Raw genomic sequence first — 18,383 nt, forward strand, 5'->3', positions numbered from 1 at the left:
GCTAGTTATCTCTCTGTAAGACAGCTGTATCTGTGCTAGTTATCTCTCAAGATGGTGGACTTGTGTTATAATTCAGTTGTTGAGCCAGAGTGATTGCACCCCCACCGCTGAATGCTGATCAGAGCCGGTCCTGAGGGAGAAAACCCAATTATAATACAGAAAACAGCAGGCAAGTCTTAGTCAAGGGCTGTGACCTTCACGATAGCCTGTGGCCGAGTCAAGTGGACTCTCCAGTCCCCAACTCCCCAACTCCCCCATATCTCTCTTTCTCTCTCTCACACACATTGCACACGTCCTTCACACACCGTCGCCACTACTACTATCATCAACAACAACCCCACACTGGGATTTGGTGAATTATTTCCGGTAGCCTATAGTCATCATTGTACCTTCCACCTGACCTGCTATATGTGGAAGGCCTTGAACAATGAAGCCACGGCTTTGACAGGGAGCCGGATAATGGAGTCGGAGGGGAAAATTGGTAGATGATTACAGTGGTTTTATATAGTGAGTCTGGTCTATGTGGATGACAAATTGGGGCCGCTATCGTGTGGTTCATAAAGAGAGGGAGGCACAAAGCACAGAAGGGGCTGCTCTCCTTTTTGCTTCTTTTGATTGTGGGAGAAAAAACAGCCAAGAGCCACATTTTGTTTTTCGCGTGCAATTAACCTAGTGAACAGGGACCGGAAGGGGAGAAGATGAAATCTTTGTGTGGTGGTGATGGTGTGATGTTGACTCTTGTTTCATCTCTTGTTCCCAAAGGATTCTCTATAGTCTATAGGCTGCTATGTATGTCTCCAAAAATAGAGGTTGTTTGTCGAACAGCCCATTGTACCTGAAGTCTGTAAGGTAGTTCCACCAAATTCTTAGTGAATCAGTGAGCCTTGGTTTTCTTCTGGTGTAAGACATTGTACCAGACCACAATACATACTGTAGCAGAATCTTCCCTGTCTTCAGCTCATGCTATAGCCTATATGGACATTGTCTCGGAATCCATCTTTGTCGCCACAGTGACAGTGAGGCTGGGAAATGGTCATTATGGACATCGGGGCCCCAGACAGACAGTCTGTGTGGTTTTCCTCTCCTGATATGAATGCATCCCATCACCACACTGTGGTCCAACATTCACGCTTCACATGTTTTATATTAGTTATTTACAGTATGCAGCTTCCTATGGTACCACTGAGGTTAACCCATTCTAGACCTGAGAAAAGATTCTTCTAAATCCTGACAGTTTTGTCTGTCAGAAAAACCCTATGTTTCTATGTCAGTCGTTCTCAAACATTTTCATGTCAAGGACCCCCAAAATTATATGTAATTGGCCCGCCGACCCCCATCTGAAAATATGTTGTTCCAGGGATCTCCCAGAAGCAAAGATTTGAGTTAAAAACAATCACTCTGAAAGAATATATATTCAAAGATTTGCGCAATTTTCACGATTTTTCAAAAATAGCAGATCTACAAGCTCGTAGCGCGGCACTCGGTGCCGCACTATGAGCTTGTAGATCTGCTATTTTTCAATAGCTAAAGTATAATGCTAAAACACCAAAGGGGATTCCCGCCCAAAATGGATTAACTTCACTTCAGGTGTTGTGATCTCAGTGACTGCAATTACACACTCGACAGCTACTGGGTGATAATGAAAGGGCACGTAGTAAACTGTAGATTACAGAGAAAGAAGGGGTGAGGGGGGGGGAAGGGGGGGGAGAAACCAATTAACATATCAAGGAGCATTCAGCCTTGTTGCTTCTCTGCACAACAACAGTTTCCTGGGCTTCTTGTAAACTTGAAAATATGCCTCTGCTCGTTGCGTAGGGAAAGATCTGTGCAAGGCGGTCCAAAGAATGACGCAGGACAAGGCGGATATGGTCGTATCCGGATATGGTCATAAACTGGACACAGAGCAAAGAGATGACAGCCATTCTCCATATGCAAACTCACCAACATTGCAGCTGTACAGAAAGCTTGAATTATTCTCTTTCTATCCTCAAAGTGTTTGTTTCATAAAACTCCACTGTATACATGTTATGAGCTACTTTGTGTCCTTGCAGGTGATTCTTTTTCTAAGTGCTGGAGTTTGGAACTGCCCTGCGTACCACCTGTTTTGAATTAGCACATAATGCAGGAGGCAGCAGGACATTGCTTTACTGAAAACGAGTGCTTCCAAACTCTGATGGAAACATGGCCGCGGTCTGCAAATGGTCTATTGCCAGGATCATAGGTGTCAGGCGCGCCTGAGCCATTGAGCAAACGGAGCAGCTGCTCCAGCAGATTAAAATGAACCGTCGCACTGCGCCCCCTAATATCCCCCCCGGCCGCCGCCGCCGCCACGCTCGAAGCGCACGGTGCGCTGCTCGCAGACAGCCTGTTGGACAGCGACAGCGAGAGAGAGAGAGAGGTCGTCGGTCCATGCGTGACTAATTATTTGAAATAAAACCTTTTTTGTCCACAGTCCACACACAGTCCTACATGACATGAGTCATGACAGCATACCTTTTCACTTCACTCTTGTGACGAGTCGTTTTGTTTGTGAGCGGGAGCGGTTGTGCACTCAACTAGCCTGGCTACATGTGTTCAACTTGTTTTTGTTTCGTTTCCATTGTGTGTATAATTCGACTGCGTTGCGCGGTGGCGGGCCGATCTACAAGCTCACAACGCGTCGCGCTGCAACGCATTGTGAGCTTGTAGATCTGCTCTAATTCTGCAGCGCAAGCTAGCACGGCACTGCGCAGCGCAAAGAGGGACAACAGGGGGCCCCACGACCGGACGGCCGGGCGTTGCTTAACGGGAGGATGAATAAGTGACGCCGGTTAGGAGGAGGAGGAGGCCCCCCTGGGGGGGGGGGGGGCTCCAAACCGACCGCAGCTTAAATAGGTGAAAAATCAACTGCGACGTAACGGGCTGCGATGCGATTATTGTTTCTTAACTCTTTGAGATATTCATGGATTTCTATATAGTTTTTAGACTTCTCTATGGCAGAATGGCGTTTTTGAATGATTTATTGAAAATTCTCTGTTGTGAATGTGTGACAACGAAAGACCTTCAGAGAAAGCTTGACTTGTCTGCTTCCAGGAAAAAAATGAACTGAGTTGATAAAATGTTTAGTTCTTGTGTTGGAAGCCATTTAAAAGAGCCTGCATTTACACTGTTTTCTGTTTCTAGGACAACAAAAAAAGTTATGACCAGTTGAAGTTTTATTTTCTAAAGAACTTTTTTTCTGCTGGGCGTACACACCCATGCCATATCTCATTTTAAAGGGTGAGTTGTCTAGTTAGAAAAAGAAAAAGAAAAAAGTTTCTCACATGTACCACTGTAGATATTTTGCCATCTATAAATAGCATGGTCAGTCAGGACCAATCTGACCTATCCAGCTAAAAGTTCCCATAGCTCTGCATTGGAACGTGATAGAAACTCAAATTCTTTTTGGGGTAAATGTAGACATTCTAACGCACATTTTGATATATACCATGTCTACATAGTCTTACCAGTACCTTGTATATTCATGCATGAATCTCAAAAACCTGTTACGAAGAAACACAGTTTTGATAAAAAACACATCCAAGGACATTGTTTTGATATGACTTGGTGCCCATGATATGTATCAAAATATAGACTTGAATGTATACTGCATTATAAAAAAAAAATTGGGTTCTTACCATCTACAATTACAGAGTAAATCACAGTTGAAACTCGCTTAGTCAAACCATAAACCTCAGAATAGTGTAAAAATAGCCCGACAGGTATCTCAAATTGGAAAAGTGCACTTTTATTTTTTCAGAACATAACCAGAACATAACCAGAACATAACCAGAACATAAACATTATAATTTAAAATAATTACAGAAAATAAATAAATACTAATGCAATACATAGTGTACATACTGTACACTATTTTGACGTTGACATTGTATGTGTAGGCTATACAGGGTACAGTTCTATTTGACGTTGACAGTGTGTGTGTGTAGGACACCGACCCCCCCTCCCCCCCTGAACCACCGGAGATGAAGCAGCTTAGCCGCACTGTTACACTATTTTGACGTTGACATTGTATGTGTAGGCTATACAGGGTACAGTTCTATTTGACGTTGACAGTGTGTGTGTAGGACCCCCTCCCCCCCCCCCCCCCCTGAACCACCGGAGATGAAGCAGCTTAGCCGCACTGTTACACTATTTTGACGTTGACATTGTATGTGTAGGCTATACAGGGTACAGTTCTATTTGACGTTGACAGTGTGTGTGTAGGGTATACAGGGTAGTTACAGTTCTATTGACGTTGAGGGTGTAGACTTTCAAAATAAGACAGAAAAAAAGAAAAAAAAAAGAGAACAGTTATTCAAAGTAGTGCTTGATATTCTTGTCCTTGTGGTAAACGAAGAAGCATGGGAACAAACACAAGGGCACCTCACAATCAGGGCAGTAATACAGGGTCATATGCCGGAGTGGTCTACCATTGGGACCGTTACTGAGCAGGTGGAGCCTGCAGGTTCTCTTGTCAATTCTCACTGGCACATGGCCACGCAAATGCACCTCAAGTCTCCTATTCTCATCACCTGCTCTTGCCCTATATGGACGATCACCCCCCACTGCCCCCTCCGCCGCCGCCGCCTCCTCCTCCTCCTCCTCCTCCTCCGGCCTCCCTGGTCTCAGTGATGTCCACCTCTCCACCACCAACATGATATAGTCCAGGAGAGTTTTTGTCCTGCCCTGCTTGAGTTTGTGCAACACGAACGCATTGTACATCACCATCTGAAACATGTAAAAGACAAACTTCACAGGCCACTTGTAGGACTTACGGGCAAACGGATAGTAGGAGATATGTTGGTCTAGTTTGTCCACACCATTCATGTACTTGTTGTACTCGTTGACACAATGTGGCTTAATTTTTTTATCCCTGACTGGCTCGCCTGGCGTCACTCTGGCTTTCTTACGCCTCTCAGTGACTGTGACCATCGTGTGTGGGTGGATGGTGCTGCACATTTTGACAACCTTCTTGTCCCGCCAAGCCAACAGCATCACCCCGTCATTGTTGTGGCGCATCAGAGTCTCGCCCAGCTTCATGTCGCCTGGTTTGCTAAGCCGCTTCATCTCCGGTGGTTCCCCCCTGTTCTTCCTCATCGTCCCACATACATGGGTTCCCAAAGACAGTAGCATAATACACCTGTTCACTGAGTTGTACAGATTGTCCATGTACAAATGGTAGCCTTTGTTGGACAACGGTCCGAGAAGCTCCATCACGGTCGTGTCCAGCCCACAGCCTACTCCGGTATATGGCTTCATGTTCCAGAGGTAGCCCGTCGCTGAATCGGCTAGGCAGTAGGATTTAATCCCCCATTTTACCGGTTTCAACGGATTATAGCACTTCCAAGCCAGTCTTCCCTTCCATAGCATAACACCTTCGTCGATGGATATGTTCTTCTCTGGGGTGTACATGGACTGAAACCGGGCCAGAAGATAGTTCACAAGATATCTGACTTTGTACATGCGGTCCGCTGTGTCTGGAGTCTCCTGGTCACTGAAGTGAAGGAACCGCTTGAGCAGCAGAAACCGGGTCAGGCTCATGGTGCGCCTGAACTGCTGTGTCTCATTAGCCTTACGCCGGGACCAGTATGACACAAGGGTTGGCTTCCTCACAAGGCCCGTCAGGAAAAAGAGCCCGAAGAAGTTCTTCAACTCTATCACAGAGACATCCGTCCATTTCTTCACTGTGGAGTGTGGGAGTGGGTCCTGGATCTAGATAGATAGATATATAAGTTAGATTTATTTGCAGAAATTACAACAAAGTCATCAATTTGGGAAAACATCAATGTGGAATATACACAATACACACCATTGCGATGGACTGCGCTGCATATCTGTTGGTCTCATCGCAAATATACTGGAGCAGCTCATCGGTCAGCAACAGCTCAAAGAACTCCACTGGATCACTCTCTGCACTGAGGTCACAGTGAACACCCGGCTCTCCAGTAAACGGGATGTCCTGTGGCTCCCACCCACCAGCAGACCACCCTGGCGAAGCCGTTGAGTTGGCATCACCTAAATTACAGGAATACACAATTATTAGCATAAAAAACATTGTTTTTATTCATGTAGAATACATCTGGTGGAGCTGTAACATGTGATGAGACTATAAAATGATATACATGATTTTGTTCTGTGCATTGTATTTATACCTGCTTCCATGGGCACAGGGGCAGCATCTGCAGCTGTCGAGATGATGGGCTGTTCATCATCTGTAAAACAACAACCATTTCAATCAATTAGAGGCATGGTGTAGCGTTCTCCATAGTGCCAAATGCAGACAGACTTTAGCCACATCCACAAGTTATTTAGCTCTCTAGTTACTCACCTCCATCCACATCACTGTTCACCTCATCTTCATCATCGTGCCACTCCTCATCACCCGGTTCTAAATATGTACAAATAAATAATCATTTAGCTGGAGTGCACGCTACAATTACATTCCTTCATACAAAAATGTAGCCAATCACATACGAATTGTGGCCAACACATCCATCTATTCAGTGTTGATCCATTTCAGCCAACACATTGTAGCCAACACACATCAAAGCAAAGCAAAGTGTCCATCGTTGTATCCCCCCCCCCACTGCTACAGCGGTGGAGTCCTAAGCGAACCAATGGGGCTTTCAAATAGATCTGTATTGAGCTTGCATGATGATCAAATGAACGTATTGTACCGTGGTTTATATGCTATATATTATGAGAAATGTTCCATTACTTTTTTCCCCATCTATTCAGTATTGTTTTATCGTTTATTATGATCCCTGTTTTTTTGTATTACTTTTCCGCGCCGCTGGGGGAAGGGTGGTGTAATGCAGGCCGCAAAGCTAAGCTAATTCATTATACTACTAAATCTATATAATATTGCGCTTGCATGATAATCAAAATAGTGTATTGTACCGTGGCTTATAGGCAAAATCATATAAGATGATCGCTAGAAATAAATGATTTGGATGATGTAGCATGCACGATAAAACTATCATATAAAAAATGTATTTTGACGATGACGAAGGTTTGACGAAGGTGCCGCCATCATGCGGCCATGCCGCATGATGGCGGCCTCCTCCTGAAAACCTTCGTCATCGTCAAAATACATTTTTTATATGATAGTTTTATCGTGCATGCTACATCATCCAAATCATTTATTTCTAGCGATCATCTTATATGATTTTGCCTATAAGCCACGGTACAATACACTATTTTGATTATCATGCAAGCGCAATATTATATAGATTTAGTAGTATAATGAATTAGCTTAGCTTTGCGGCCTGCATTACACCACCCTTCCCCCAGCGGCGCGGAAAAGTAATACAAAAAAACAGGGATCATAATAAACGATAAAACAATACTGAATAGATGGGGAAAAAAGTAATGGAACATTTCTCATAATATATAGCATATAAACCACGGTACAATACGTTCATTTGATCATCATGCAAGCTCAATACAGATCTATTTGAAAGCCCCATTGGTTCGCTTAGGACTCCACCGCTGTAGCAGTGATGATGATGGACACTTTGCTTTGATGTGTGTTGGCTACAATGTGTTGGCATTTTTCGTAACAATGTTTCAGACAATAAGATTCTTACCATCGAGCTCATCGGGGGACGGTTCGGCTCCATCGCTGTCTCGAAACGGCTCAAAGTCCTCTTCGGAGGAAGATTGGGGGGGGGGGGCGACAAACCCCTTGGAATACCTCGTAACCCGTGTAGATCGGCGGAGCACGGTGTCGTCGCTCGAGCCAGGCCGGGGAGAGGGACCGCTAACACTGGGCGCAGGCTTGGGGCTAGTAGATGCGAGAAGGCCGCGATCCTGCAACCCGCTGCCACCGGGCTGGGGACCGGGCGAAGCCGCTTGCCTGCTCTTCTTCTTGACGGGGGACAAGAGCTTCACATCGGGGACGACAGTAGGCTCGACATCGGGGACAAGGGGCTTAGCATCAGGCCCGGGGGGGACAAGAGGCACCACCGCATCTCCTGGCTTCTCTCCGTCGCTACCAGACAACTCCTCGTCGGTCTGAGGTGGAAGAGGATCAGGATTACGGGGCCGGCCCTTCTTCCCGACGAAGACCATGCGGAGATGTTCCTCCATGGTTGTTTGGCGCACACCACCAGTGGAGGTAGAGGGAAGGGGAGATGGACGCTTGGAGCGTTTTTTTGGCGCCATGTCGAACTACACTCTGACACTGACTACTGACCGACTACACTCGTAATCTACTATATAAACTAACAAGACGTACAGACAAACCAACACTCAACCAACAGACAGACACACACTAAACAGGTAAAAATAAACACACTAAACTAACGATCTAAAGCTATACTATACACAGATAAGACGGCAAGACGCGGACACTTTTTTTTGGTTTTTTTTTGTTTTTTTTTTGACAGACAAAGACAGACAGACAACAGACTACTAACTAAAGAATCTAAACTAAATATAAACCTAAATTACTACAACTAACTACTAATATTACTACTACTACTACTACTATTACTACTACTACTACTACTGCTATAAAACTCGCTCAATCAATCAATACTACTCACTCACTTTCGACACGCACCATAGACTACTCCAAAACTGTCTTCCCCACGCAGATCCCGGGGGGGTGGCCAGGTTTTATAGCAAAGGATGCCGGTGTGTCACGTGACACGGGTTTTATGGGTAATGTAGTTGGAATATAAGCTCAGGAGTTTAAACAGCGCTCCGGAGGATGTTAATATGGTTAGATTAATAAGAAAAGCTGAAGACGCCAATTGGCGTCATTGATCATTTACGGAATTCTGATGAAGACGCCAATTGGCGTCTTTCATCTTCTAAGGGTTAACACATTTTGTGCCCAAAACGTCTGTGGACGTCCTGGGTATTACCGCACGTGCATAGCCCAAGACGTCTGTGGACGTCTTTTTTTTTTTATTATTATTTTTATTTAAAAAAATCAGAAAAATCAAAACACTTTTTTTTCTTTTTTTTTACACGTGGTGCCAAAGTTTGTTTTTTTCGCCATTGAGAATGCATTTGGCGTTTAAATTAAATAACTCAGAAACTATAAAACATTTCAAAGTAAAAAGTTTCAGCATGTGTCTCCACAGTCAGCTGAATTATAAAAAATGTGAATGGATTTTCTAGGTGAAAGTGATTTTGGGCAGTTAAGCGTGGGCTCTCAATGTGTTAAAAAAAGAAACACTACCCAAAAAGCGGCCCGTGACACACACGCACAGTCACACACACAGACATGAATGTGCAGTAGCCTACCAATGCTTGTTAGCCCTGCAGTTAACCATGTGGGTATTTTTTTTTTTTTTAAACTCTTTATTTTTTGAATTTTTGAATAAGCAAGAGACACAAAAGACAAACAAGGCATACATTAAAACAAAAACATCAACAGAAGAAACAGAATAATAATAAAAAACAAAACAAACAAACAAACAAACAAATGAGGTCACGGGATGTACAGCAACCATGTGGGTATTTTTAAACAAGGTCAGTAGTGACTTCTTAGTAGTGGCTGTCATGCTTTTAACAGAGTTAGAATCGTGCTAAGACACCCGACTCGGCCCGAAAAAACGCAATTTTTTTTCCCCACATTTTGCGCGTGCGCAAAATTGAGTCCAAATCTGTGCTCCCCCACCTGGAAACAAAGTTAGGCGCCCCTGATAGGTGTACCCACCCAGAGCCATCTAATAGAAGAGTTGCGATATTGTGGGGGCAGAAAACAGCCCGGTCACGTGGTTCACGTACTCGCACAAGTCCATAGACTCCAATGCATTCCATAAACTTCTGGTTGTCCCTATTTTGTGGAGCCTTCAATTAGGGACAAACCACTAGAAGTCTACTGTATGTAGAGCCGCCATTGGACTGAAGCCCCATGAAGTGAACAGAGTTTGCGTAACTCTGTCTATACTCTAATGGCTCTGGGTGAACCCATGTCACTGCCAGCCTGCGTGGTGTAGTGTGTACAGTATACTCTCTCTAGTGTCACAGCCCACACAGTGATTATTCCACTCTCAGTCCCAGTGGGGGATGTAGTTCAAAAGGTGGCCTGTTCAGGAATAATGGCCACCCGCTCCCCTTTGGTCTTTAGCTCCCTTTGGTCGTCTGCGTGGTGAGAGGTCTGTTGAAATAGTGGCAGTGCCAGTAGTTCTCAGCATGTTATTTCTCTCTCTCTCTCTCTCTCTCTCTCTCTCGCTCTCTCTCTCTCTCTCTCTCTCTCTTTCTCTCTCTCTCTCTCTCTCTCTCCTCTCTCTCTCCTCTCTCTCTCTCTCTCTCTCTCTCTTTCTCTCTTTCTCTCCTCTCTTTCTCTCTTTCTCTCCTCTCTCTCTCTCTCTCAATTCAAAGGAGCTTTATTGGCATGAGAAAACATACGTTTACATTGGCCAAAGCAGAAGTGGAACAAGACAATCAAAATTAAAAAATAAATAAAGGTGTAAACAGACAGAGCTGTGTTACATTCACGCTTTGGGTAATACTATCTTGTGAAACTATAAAAAGATTGTGCATTTTTTTCTGTCAGAGATAGTTATACAATATACATCCATATAGGAGACGTTAGCTTTATACTTTATTCTCTCTCTCTCTCTCTCTCTCTCTCTCCCCTACGTTCTCAGTGCTCTTAATTAATCTACAGTACTACAGTAGGGGTTCGCTGCTCAACTGGTACAAAGTAGATCAACCCACTTCAGCACTAACCGCTAATAACTGGACAGAGAGAGAGAGAGAGAGAGAGGCACGTGGTCTCCAGGACTCCCTCCTTCGTGTTCGCTCACTATCTAAGAAAGACCACCTAAAGACGCGCTGAATACAAAGAGGGGGGCAGGCGCTCGCACTGGAGTTGGACTGTTTTTCTTTATTCTAACAGGACTCGTAGCATCTCTCGCCCTCTATATCTCTCTCTCTCTCTCTCTCTCTCTCTCTCTCTCTCGTCTCTCTCTCTCCGCTCCTTTCTTTCTACCGGCTCCCAAGCCATACATAGACTCCTAAAAGCAGGACTTCCAGATCACAGAACAAAGAACATTTAACCAAAAACAAGGACAGCATGGGAGCCCTGATGGTCATCTTCTCTATTCAGCCCAAGACAAGGAGCAAGAGGACAGGTAGGGGACAGGCGGGGGCAACTATTAAGCAGAGAGCAGAGTAGTACACTATTTAAGCAGAGATAAGTACACTATTTAAGCAGAGATAAGTACACTATTTTGCAGGGTAGTGTACTGTGAAAACTAAGTCGTTACTTACAAATAGACGGGCGTGAGTCACGGCCGCGTGACGGATAGATACTTTACCTTTTGTAATTCCTCTTTTTATTTGGTGTTTGAGCTAAAGGGGAATATTTGTAGTGTACATTAACTAGCCTGATTCCTCCCATGTGGCATGGCCGTCTGTGCAACACGTTTTTCAGTTTTTTTTTTCTCTCCCGAAACTTTGCCATTCACATCCTGCTGTTTTGTTCTATTTGTATAATCCTATTTCAATGTGCCAGACCACCAGTGCATGAAATTGACTTGAAATCAGCTATTTCTGTGTTTTTTTTTTACAGTGGCAACGCACACACACACACACACACACACATGCACGCACGGACACACACACACACACACACACACACACACACACACACACATACAGGCGTGCGCACACACCCAGTATGCCATATTGTCTCCTTGCCAATTCTATCCCACAAGCTTGTTACATCTCGGCAATAAGACAGATCAGAGTTGCCGTTGTGGCTCGTCACATGAAGGAGCAGAACGAAGTGAAGAATAAAATATTTATTGGACAGCATATAGAGTGGAGCCTTGATAACTATCAAAGGTTATATATTTAGTAGTGGGGTGGAGTAGAGCAGAGCGACAGAATAGATTCCACGTGAAGCAAGTCATATTTCACCTAGATAATGTGAGAGAGCTTGAAAGAAAAATGATTGAGGGACTCTTTCTGAACTCTCAGGCGATAGATCACAGACTGGACAGTTGTGTACAGTACACGTTTCACACAAACCTAGAGATAAGAAAGTGTAGCACGCGCGCACGCACGCCTCGCATGCCACGTACGCACACACGCCACGTACGCCACGCACGCCTCGCACGCACGCACGCACGCACGCACGCACGCACGCCTCGCATGCCACGTACGCACGCACGCCACGTACGCCACGCACGCCTCGCACGCACGCACGCACGCACGCACGCACGCACGCACGCCTCGCACGCCACGTACGCACGTACGCCACGCACGCCTCGCACGCACGCACGCACGCACGCCTCGCACGCCACGTACGATCGATCGCACGCACGCACGCACGCCACGCACGCCTCGCACGCCACGTACGCTCGCTCGCACGCCACGCACGCCTCGCACGCACGCCACGTACGCACGCATGCACACACACACACACACACACACACACACACACACTGTACTACATACAGTACATATGTACATGAAACATGCATACAGAAGATCATTATGTGCAATACTGCGTGCGTGCATAGGGGGGCACACGTGCGCGCACACACACACGCACATGCACACACACAGTACTAACATTAATGTCTTAGATTGTGTAAATATGTGTACATTATGTTGTCTGTTAATTGCCACAATACAGAATCATTGGTCACCAATTGAATCAAATTGAACTAGAAAAAGTGCCCCTCGGGGCACAGGTCTCCACCAGGGCAGGTCAGGTTGTGGCCTCCTGGTGGCGCTATAATAGGCCAATGTGAAAAGGGTGCCATCTCTTCTTACGCCTTGGATGGCAATTGGATGATTTGAGGCATTTTGTTCCAAAAATGGGTTTTGCAAAAATCCACCTGTTGGTGGCACTATAACAGGTCATTGTGAAAAGGGTGGGATATATTCCTCAGCCTAGTAGGAAAGTCCGTGAAAGATTTCACGTAAATTGCACGCTGCGTTCATGATTTGAGGCTTTTTGTTCAAAACGGGCCAATCCTGCAAAACTTTGAAAGCCAATTAGCCAAATAGGATGGAATATGAATTATCGGACAGATACGGCTTGAACACATGACTATAGAGATAGTCTGTCCAAAAATTGCGGGATGTTTGGACAGAATCTGGAGGAGTAATATCAAAAATTTTGTTTTTCAAAAGTCGGCCTCCTGGTGGTGCTATAACAGGCCGTTCTGGAAAATGTGGGGCAGAGGTTTATCGTTGGCATCCAGGGAGTGTGTGTGCAAAATTTGGCATCGACCGGGTTAACGGTGCCGGAGATTAGCTGCACGGACGGACACACACACGGACGGAGTGCCAAATATACTCTCCCCATGCCTTCGGCCTGGTGGAGACAATACACCCTTTGTCAAGGGTGTATTGTCCCGCCCATGGTTGTGCCCCTCTTCGCACCCATTGGTTGCTGTTTCGTGGTTGGACAAAAATCCTCTCTCTCCATCCACTACCATTGAAATAACGTGTTTTTCAGTTGCTTCGTAATGATATTCTGTGTGTTCAATTCTTATTTTAAACTTGGTGTCAGTAAAAAGGAACATCACAGCTGCAGCATGGTGACTGGGCATATCATGTTTGTTTTTAGTTTTTTCCAAAAATGATGTTATATCAAATTCATTCATTCATTCATTCAAAACATAAACAAGGCGGAACCAGGGAGGAACAAGTCAGAAAGAGCCTGTTGGTTAGTCAGTCAGGGTCCTCAGTGGACCAATCAGAAGTCTGACAAAGGGTGAATTACAATCTGTAAGTCCATCCTAACTCATGCATGCAACCTCTAGCCAAACTTGCATTCTGTAGCTCAGTGGTTCTGAACCTTTTTTGCCCCCCCCCCCCCTTGTGGTCCGAGTGTCCGCCAGGCTGTGATTGGGTGCTCGGGGGTTCGATGTGGAATGATTGGACCCCCTGCTGCGACCAACGAGCTTCATGTCCAGGGGGTGTAAAAAAATGACACACTTCATTAATGACGATGTGTTGTGTCCCCATGTCTCCCACACCTCATTAATGACGATGTGTTGTGTCCCCATGTCTCCCACACCTCATTAATGACGATGTGTTGTGTCCCCATGTCTCCCACACCTCATTAATGACGATGTGTTGTGTCCCCATGTCTCCCACACCTCATTAATGACGATGTGTTGTGTCTCCCACACCTAATCCTGGACATTTTTCTGTCATTTGAATTTCAACCAAAGGGTATGATTTAAAATGGGTCTGCCTACACACTGCCCACACACACCACATTGTCCACTGTGTACTGTACGATCCATCCATCCTGCACCTGATTCTGAAGGGTTTTCATTCAAGTTTAGCTTTGCTTGGGGGGGGGGCCTTTATGTATTAAGTCCACCCCTGGGAAATGCAGTGCATGCCAATGCATTGAAAGTGGACAAACGATGGATTATGGACATATGTTTTCATGAGTGAAATTCAAGGTTTTTTGTTTATTATAGTAATCTTTTGGCTTTTGTGGGGAGAAATCAATCAATGTAGCCTATATTTTAGTCTGCCTCTGTCTGAACGCCTTCATCTTCAGGTTTCCAAATGCAATGCATTGTGGAATAGGGCTCTGCATGGCAAAATACTTTTGTGAACAAAACACATTTTGTTCCATGATTACTATTCTTGTTCTGTGTCAACCGGGACAAGCGACTGTTCTGCAGCGGTTCTCAGTCTGTGGGCCCGGTGGACCCACTGGTGGGCAATGAGGATATAAATAATTGGCAAAAAGATCAGTCAGTACGTCAGTATAAAAAGGGGAGAAAATGTTTCTCTTTTTAAACGTTAAATATGGAGTGCCATGAGTTTTGTATTTTTTTCCTGTTTTGTATGTACTGTATATGGAGTTAACATTACGTCTAACAGACCTCCAGGTGTGGTTAGAATTTTGAAATATGTCTTCCCTGTGTATGTTTGGTTTCTTCCTGAAAGCTGTGAGCCTTTTGAGTCAAAAGTAGTCGACTGTGGCTCAGGAGGTAGAGCAGGTCGTCCAATGATCCATGGGTCGGCGGTTCGAATCCCGGCTCCTCATGTCTACATGTCGAAGTGTCCTTGGGCAAGACACTGAACCCCAAATTGCTCCCGATGTGCTGCTTGGTACCTTGCATGGCTTCCGCCGCAATCGGTGTATGAATGTGTGTGTGAATGGGTGAATGTAATGCACAATCTATGTAAAGCGCCTTGGATAAAGGCGCTATATAAATGCACCATTTACCATTTACCATTTAGTCACCTCGGGTCACCTTGAGGTCACCTCAAGTCACCTCGGGTGATTTGTTATCACAAGTTATCTCGAGACACTTCACCAGACCCAACATGACCCCATGAACAAATGCTTGCTAATAATTGGCAAGGAAAACCTGCCCTTTATCGTAAAGGGCAGGCGGCCATCTGCCTCGACCATGCAGTTGGAGAGAGAGAGAGAGAGCAAAAGAGGATGAAGAAAGTGAGAGCTGCAGAGCAACAACAATAATAACATAAACAGCTATAATAACCAAATAGTAGTCCACTGCCATGCGTCACGTGTCCATTCACAGCCGAAGAGTCTGCAATCACAATCCATGCATGGGAGCCTACGAGACATAAAGCACAAACACTCTGGAGACACTCTGGAGTCTGTACACTCTCTGAGTTACAGACCATTTGGTTCCTAACTATCTCTAATTGAGCTAGGTCAGGGGTTCTCAACCCGTGGGTCGCGACCCCTCGGGGGGTTGCCAAATTATTTTAGGGGGTCCCCAAATAATTTTCCAAAAAAATATATATATATATATATATTTTTTTTAATTTTATTTTCACGATTTTTCAAAAATAGCAGACCTACAAGCTCGTAGCGCACCACTCGGTGGCGCGCTATGAGCTTGTAGATCTGCTATTTTTCAATAGCTAAATTATAACAATGCTTAAAACACCAAAAGGGGTTCCCGCCCCAAAATGGTTTAAGGTTATTGTAGCAGTCAATTTATATTGGGGGTCGGGAGGGGGCGGGGCGGGGGTCCCGAGACATTGCCAAAGCATTTCCGGGGGTCCCCGGCCAAAAACGTTGAGAACCCCTGAGCTAGGTAACCCCTGGAACTCCCTCAAGTACCCCCAGGGGTCCCCGGACCCCACTTTGGGAACCAATGACCCACATGACACCCTAGGACCGGTCTCTACTCTAGAGTTTGGTTTTTTTTGTCCCCAAATGTCCTGAATATAAGAGATCTGGCACCGTGATTGCATTGTTATTGTGAACAATGACTCATTAGTCACACTAATACTGTAATTATGGTGCCAGGCAGTGGCGTGCACATACATTAATTAGAGGGGCAGGTGCTCAAGTGAATAAAGGGCACCTTGTGCACTTGTGCAGTGCATGGAACTGGGGTAGAGGTCCGAACTGTTTTAGTAACATGCATTGATGGGAAATGAACTATGTAGGTACACATGCAGAGGAAGAGGAAGAGGAGGCATTACTGAGGTTGGTCCACATGTGAGGTAGCCTGAGGTTGTGTTAGGTTTCTGGTCTAGGGGGGCAGATATTTGCGCACGCCCTGATTGGATCTCACCGATCTGTCAGTCACCCCCGGCCCCTCCCCAACCCCCCCCACCCCCACCCCCCCCCCCTTAGTGCAGCGCTATACGTCACATCATTTGGAGCGACGCCCACCCGGAAGGGTTGACTCCTCCCACTTCTAGACCAGAGCGGCCAATGCGTTCCTCCAGGCTTTGATTTTTTTGCGCCGACGAAAATGAAAGCCTGGTACCGAGGCTACATGTGAGGTAATCCATTACCTATAGATAGATAGATAGATAACTGTATTGTTATTCAGCAGATACATAAAATGCATAAGAGAACGAAATTTCGTTTCACTGGCTTTTAGTATGCTAGTTAAAATAGAACTAAAATACTATTAAAATCTAAAATCCACTTTTAAAAACAAATAAATTAAAAAGCACCATTAGTTCATAGAGAGACAGATATTGCACAACAGGAGTCCTTATAGCAGCATATGGGGGGAAAAGGTTAGGGGAGTTTGCACTTGTTCAAGAGTCTAATGGTTTGGGGGGAAAAAGCTCTTGGAAAAAGTTTTACTTCCAATGCTTCGATACCTTCTGCCAGAAGGACAACAGAGTGAACAGTCCCTGGTGTGGCTGGGACCTGGGTGGGGTCAGTGCTGATGATGTTGGCCCTAGACAGACAGCGGTTGTGCGCAGTGTCCTTGATGGAAGGCAGTGATGCCCCGATGATTTTCTCCGCTGTCCTCACTACTCTACACTCTGTGTGACTATGGAACTCTTCAGGTTCAAATTAACAGTTTAACGGCCCCAGACGGAGATCACCGTCAAGTTCAAGTTCACGGTCAAGTTGCCTGAGACAGAGATTGATAAATAGGACGGAGATTAATGATAACAAAACCGGTCGCATCGCTCCACAGCCTAGGAGCGCTTGTTGCCCAATCCTCGGTGTTGCACAACAGTGATACGTCATCGAAAATGTTCCCTGCCTGTTTAGCGGACGACAACGAAAATCTTAAAACGTTCATAACTTGCGATCTAAATCATCCCGTCTAATTATGAAAAAATATCCTGTGTTAGACGGCGCTCCGCGGTCCAGTCGCTAGTCGCGATAGATTTATTCTTACCTCCCGTTGTTGTCGATCGACTCTAGAGTGGTGTGGCTATTGTTAGCTGCTACACAGACATTCACAACAACTTCCGGTCCGCCGGTAAAAGTGGTCCGGGCGCTATAAACGATGGCCACATTTTATTAATGGATTAAATAGGTCCGGGCCCTCAAGGTGTTATTGGCTAAACTATGCGGGGGTGTATTGTATCAAAAGCACTGCTAGAGAATTCAAAAAAACATTATTCTGGCAGATTTACCATATAATTCCAGATGGCTTGTAAATTCTGTGTTAACAGACAAAGGAGGGCACCGGCCACTCCTACTCCTTTTCGGTATCCAGATTGGAAGCATGTCCTGGTCGGCACAAACCTGCCCACTGAAATGCCCCGGTCAGAACGACCCGGCTTTCAAAGCATTTCATCATCATGGCATAATGAAACGTTCACATGATATAAGAGGTGAGAGCAACAGGTCTTGGGTCTTTGCGTGGCAACTAGTGCTCTGGGATATTCTGCCTGTGCCTGGAAAGCTACATTTCTAGGTTGCATAACGGCCAAGCTAGACCAGGCTTTTCTCGCGCGTTTACCCTAAACGCGCGGCCCGCGCGTGCATTTTTGAGTGGTGCAAACCACTCCAACAACCAGCTTTGTCTGTATGTTTGTGTACCTGTTTACGTGTCCGTGCAAAGGTGAGCATGGTTACTATGGTTAGTGTGTGACGTCACCGACATAGCTGATCAGACTATATAAGACCTTGCACCACTCAGTTCACACGGGTGTGTTTTTTTTAAATA

At 45.4% G+C, this 18,383-nt stretch overlaps 2 protein-coding genes across 7 annotated transcripts in view; one reads left to right on the forward strand and one right to left on the reverse strand.

Moving 5' to 3' along the window:
* The window catches only part of kcnip4a (potassium voltage-gated channel interacting protein 4a), a 329,293-nt gene that overhangs the window by 193,889 nt on the left and 117,021 nt on the right, over positions 1–18,383 (forward strand). The window contains exon 2 of one of the 6 annotated variants that reach the window (XM_079491656.1): positions 17,887–18,048. The exons of the other annotated variants lie outside the window; for them this stretch is intronic. Within the exon in view, the coding sequence (XP_079347782.1) occupies positions 17,887–18,048 (162 nt within the window). The remainder of the gene's footprint in view (positions 1–17,886; positions 18,049–18,383) is intronic. 6 annotated transcript variants of the gene reach the window in all.
* On the reverse strand, positions 2,300–6,558 carry LOC306913733 (piggyBac transposable element-derived protein 4-like; the record flags this gene model as incomplete). Its single annotated transcript, XM_079490545.1, has 5 exons — positions 6,347–6,558; positions 6,171–6,230; positions 5,828–6,033; positions 4,585–5,730; positions 2,300–2,365 (listed from the first exon to the last, which is right to left on the reverse strand). Exons 2-5 carry the CDS (start codon positions 6,178–6,180, stop codon positions 2,300–2,302), a joined length of 1,428 nt encoding a protein of 475 aa, XP_079346671.1. The 5' UTR covers positions 6,181–6,230; positions 6,347–6,558.

This window comes from Electrona antarctica, assembly GCF_951216825.1.
Source record: "Electrona antarctica genome assembly, chromosome: 21".
Taxonomy (NCBI): Eukaryota; Metazoa; Chordata; class Actinopteri; order Myctophiformes; family Myctophidae; genus Electrona; species Electrona antarctica.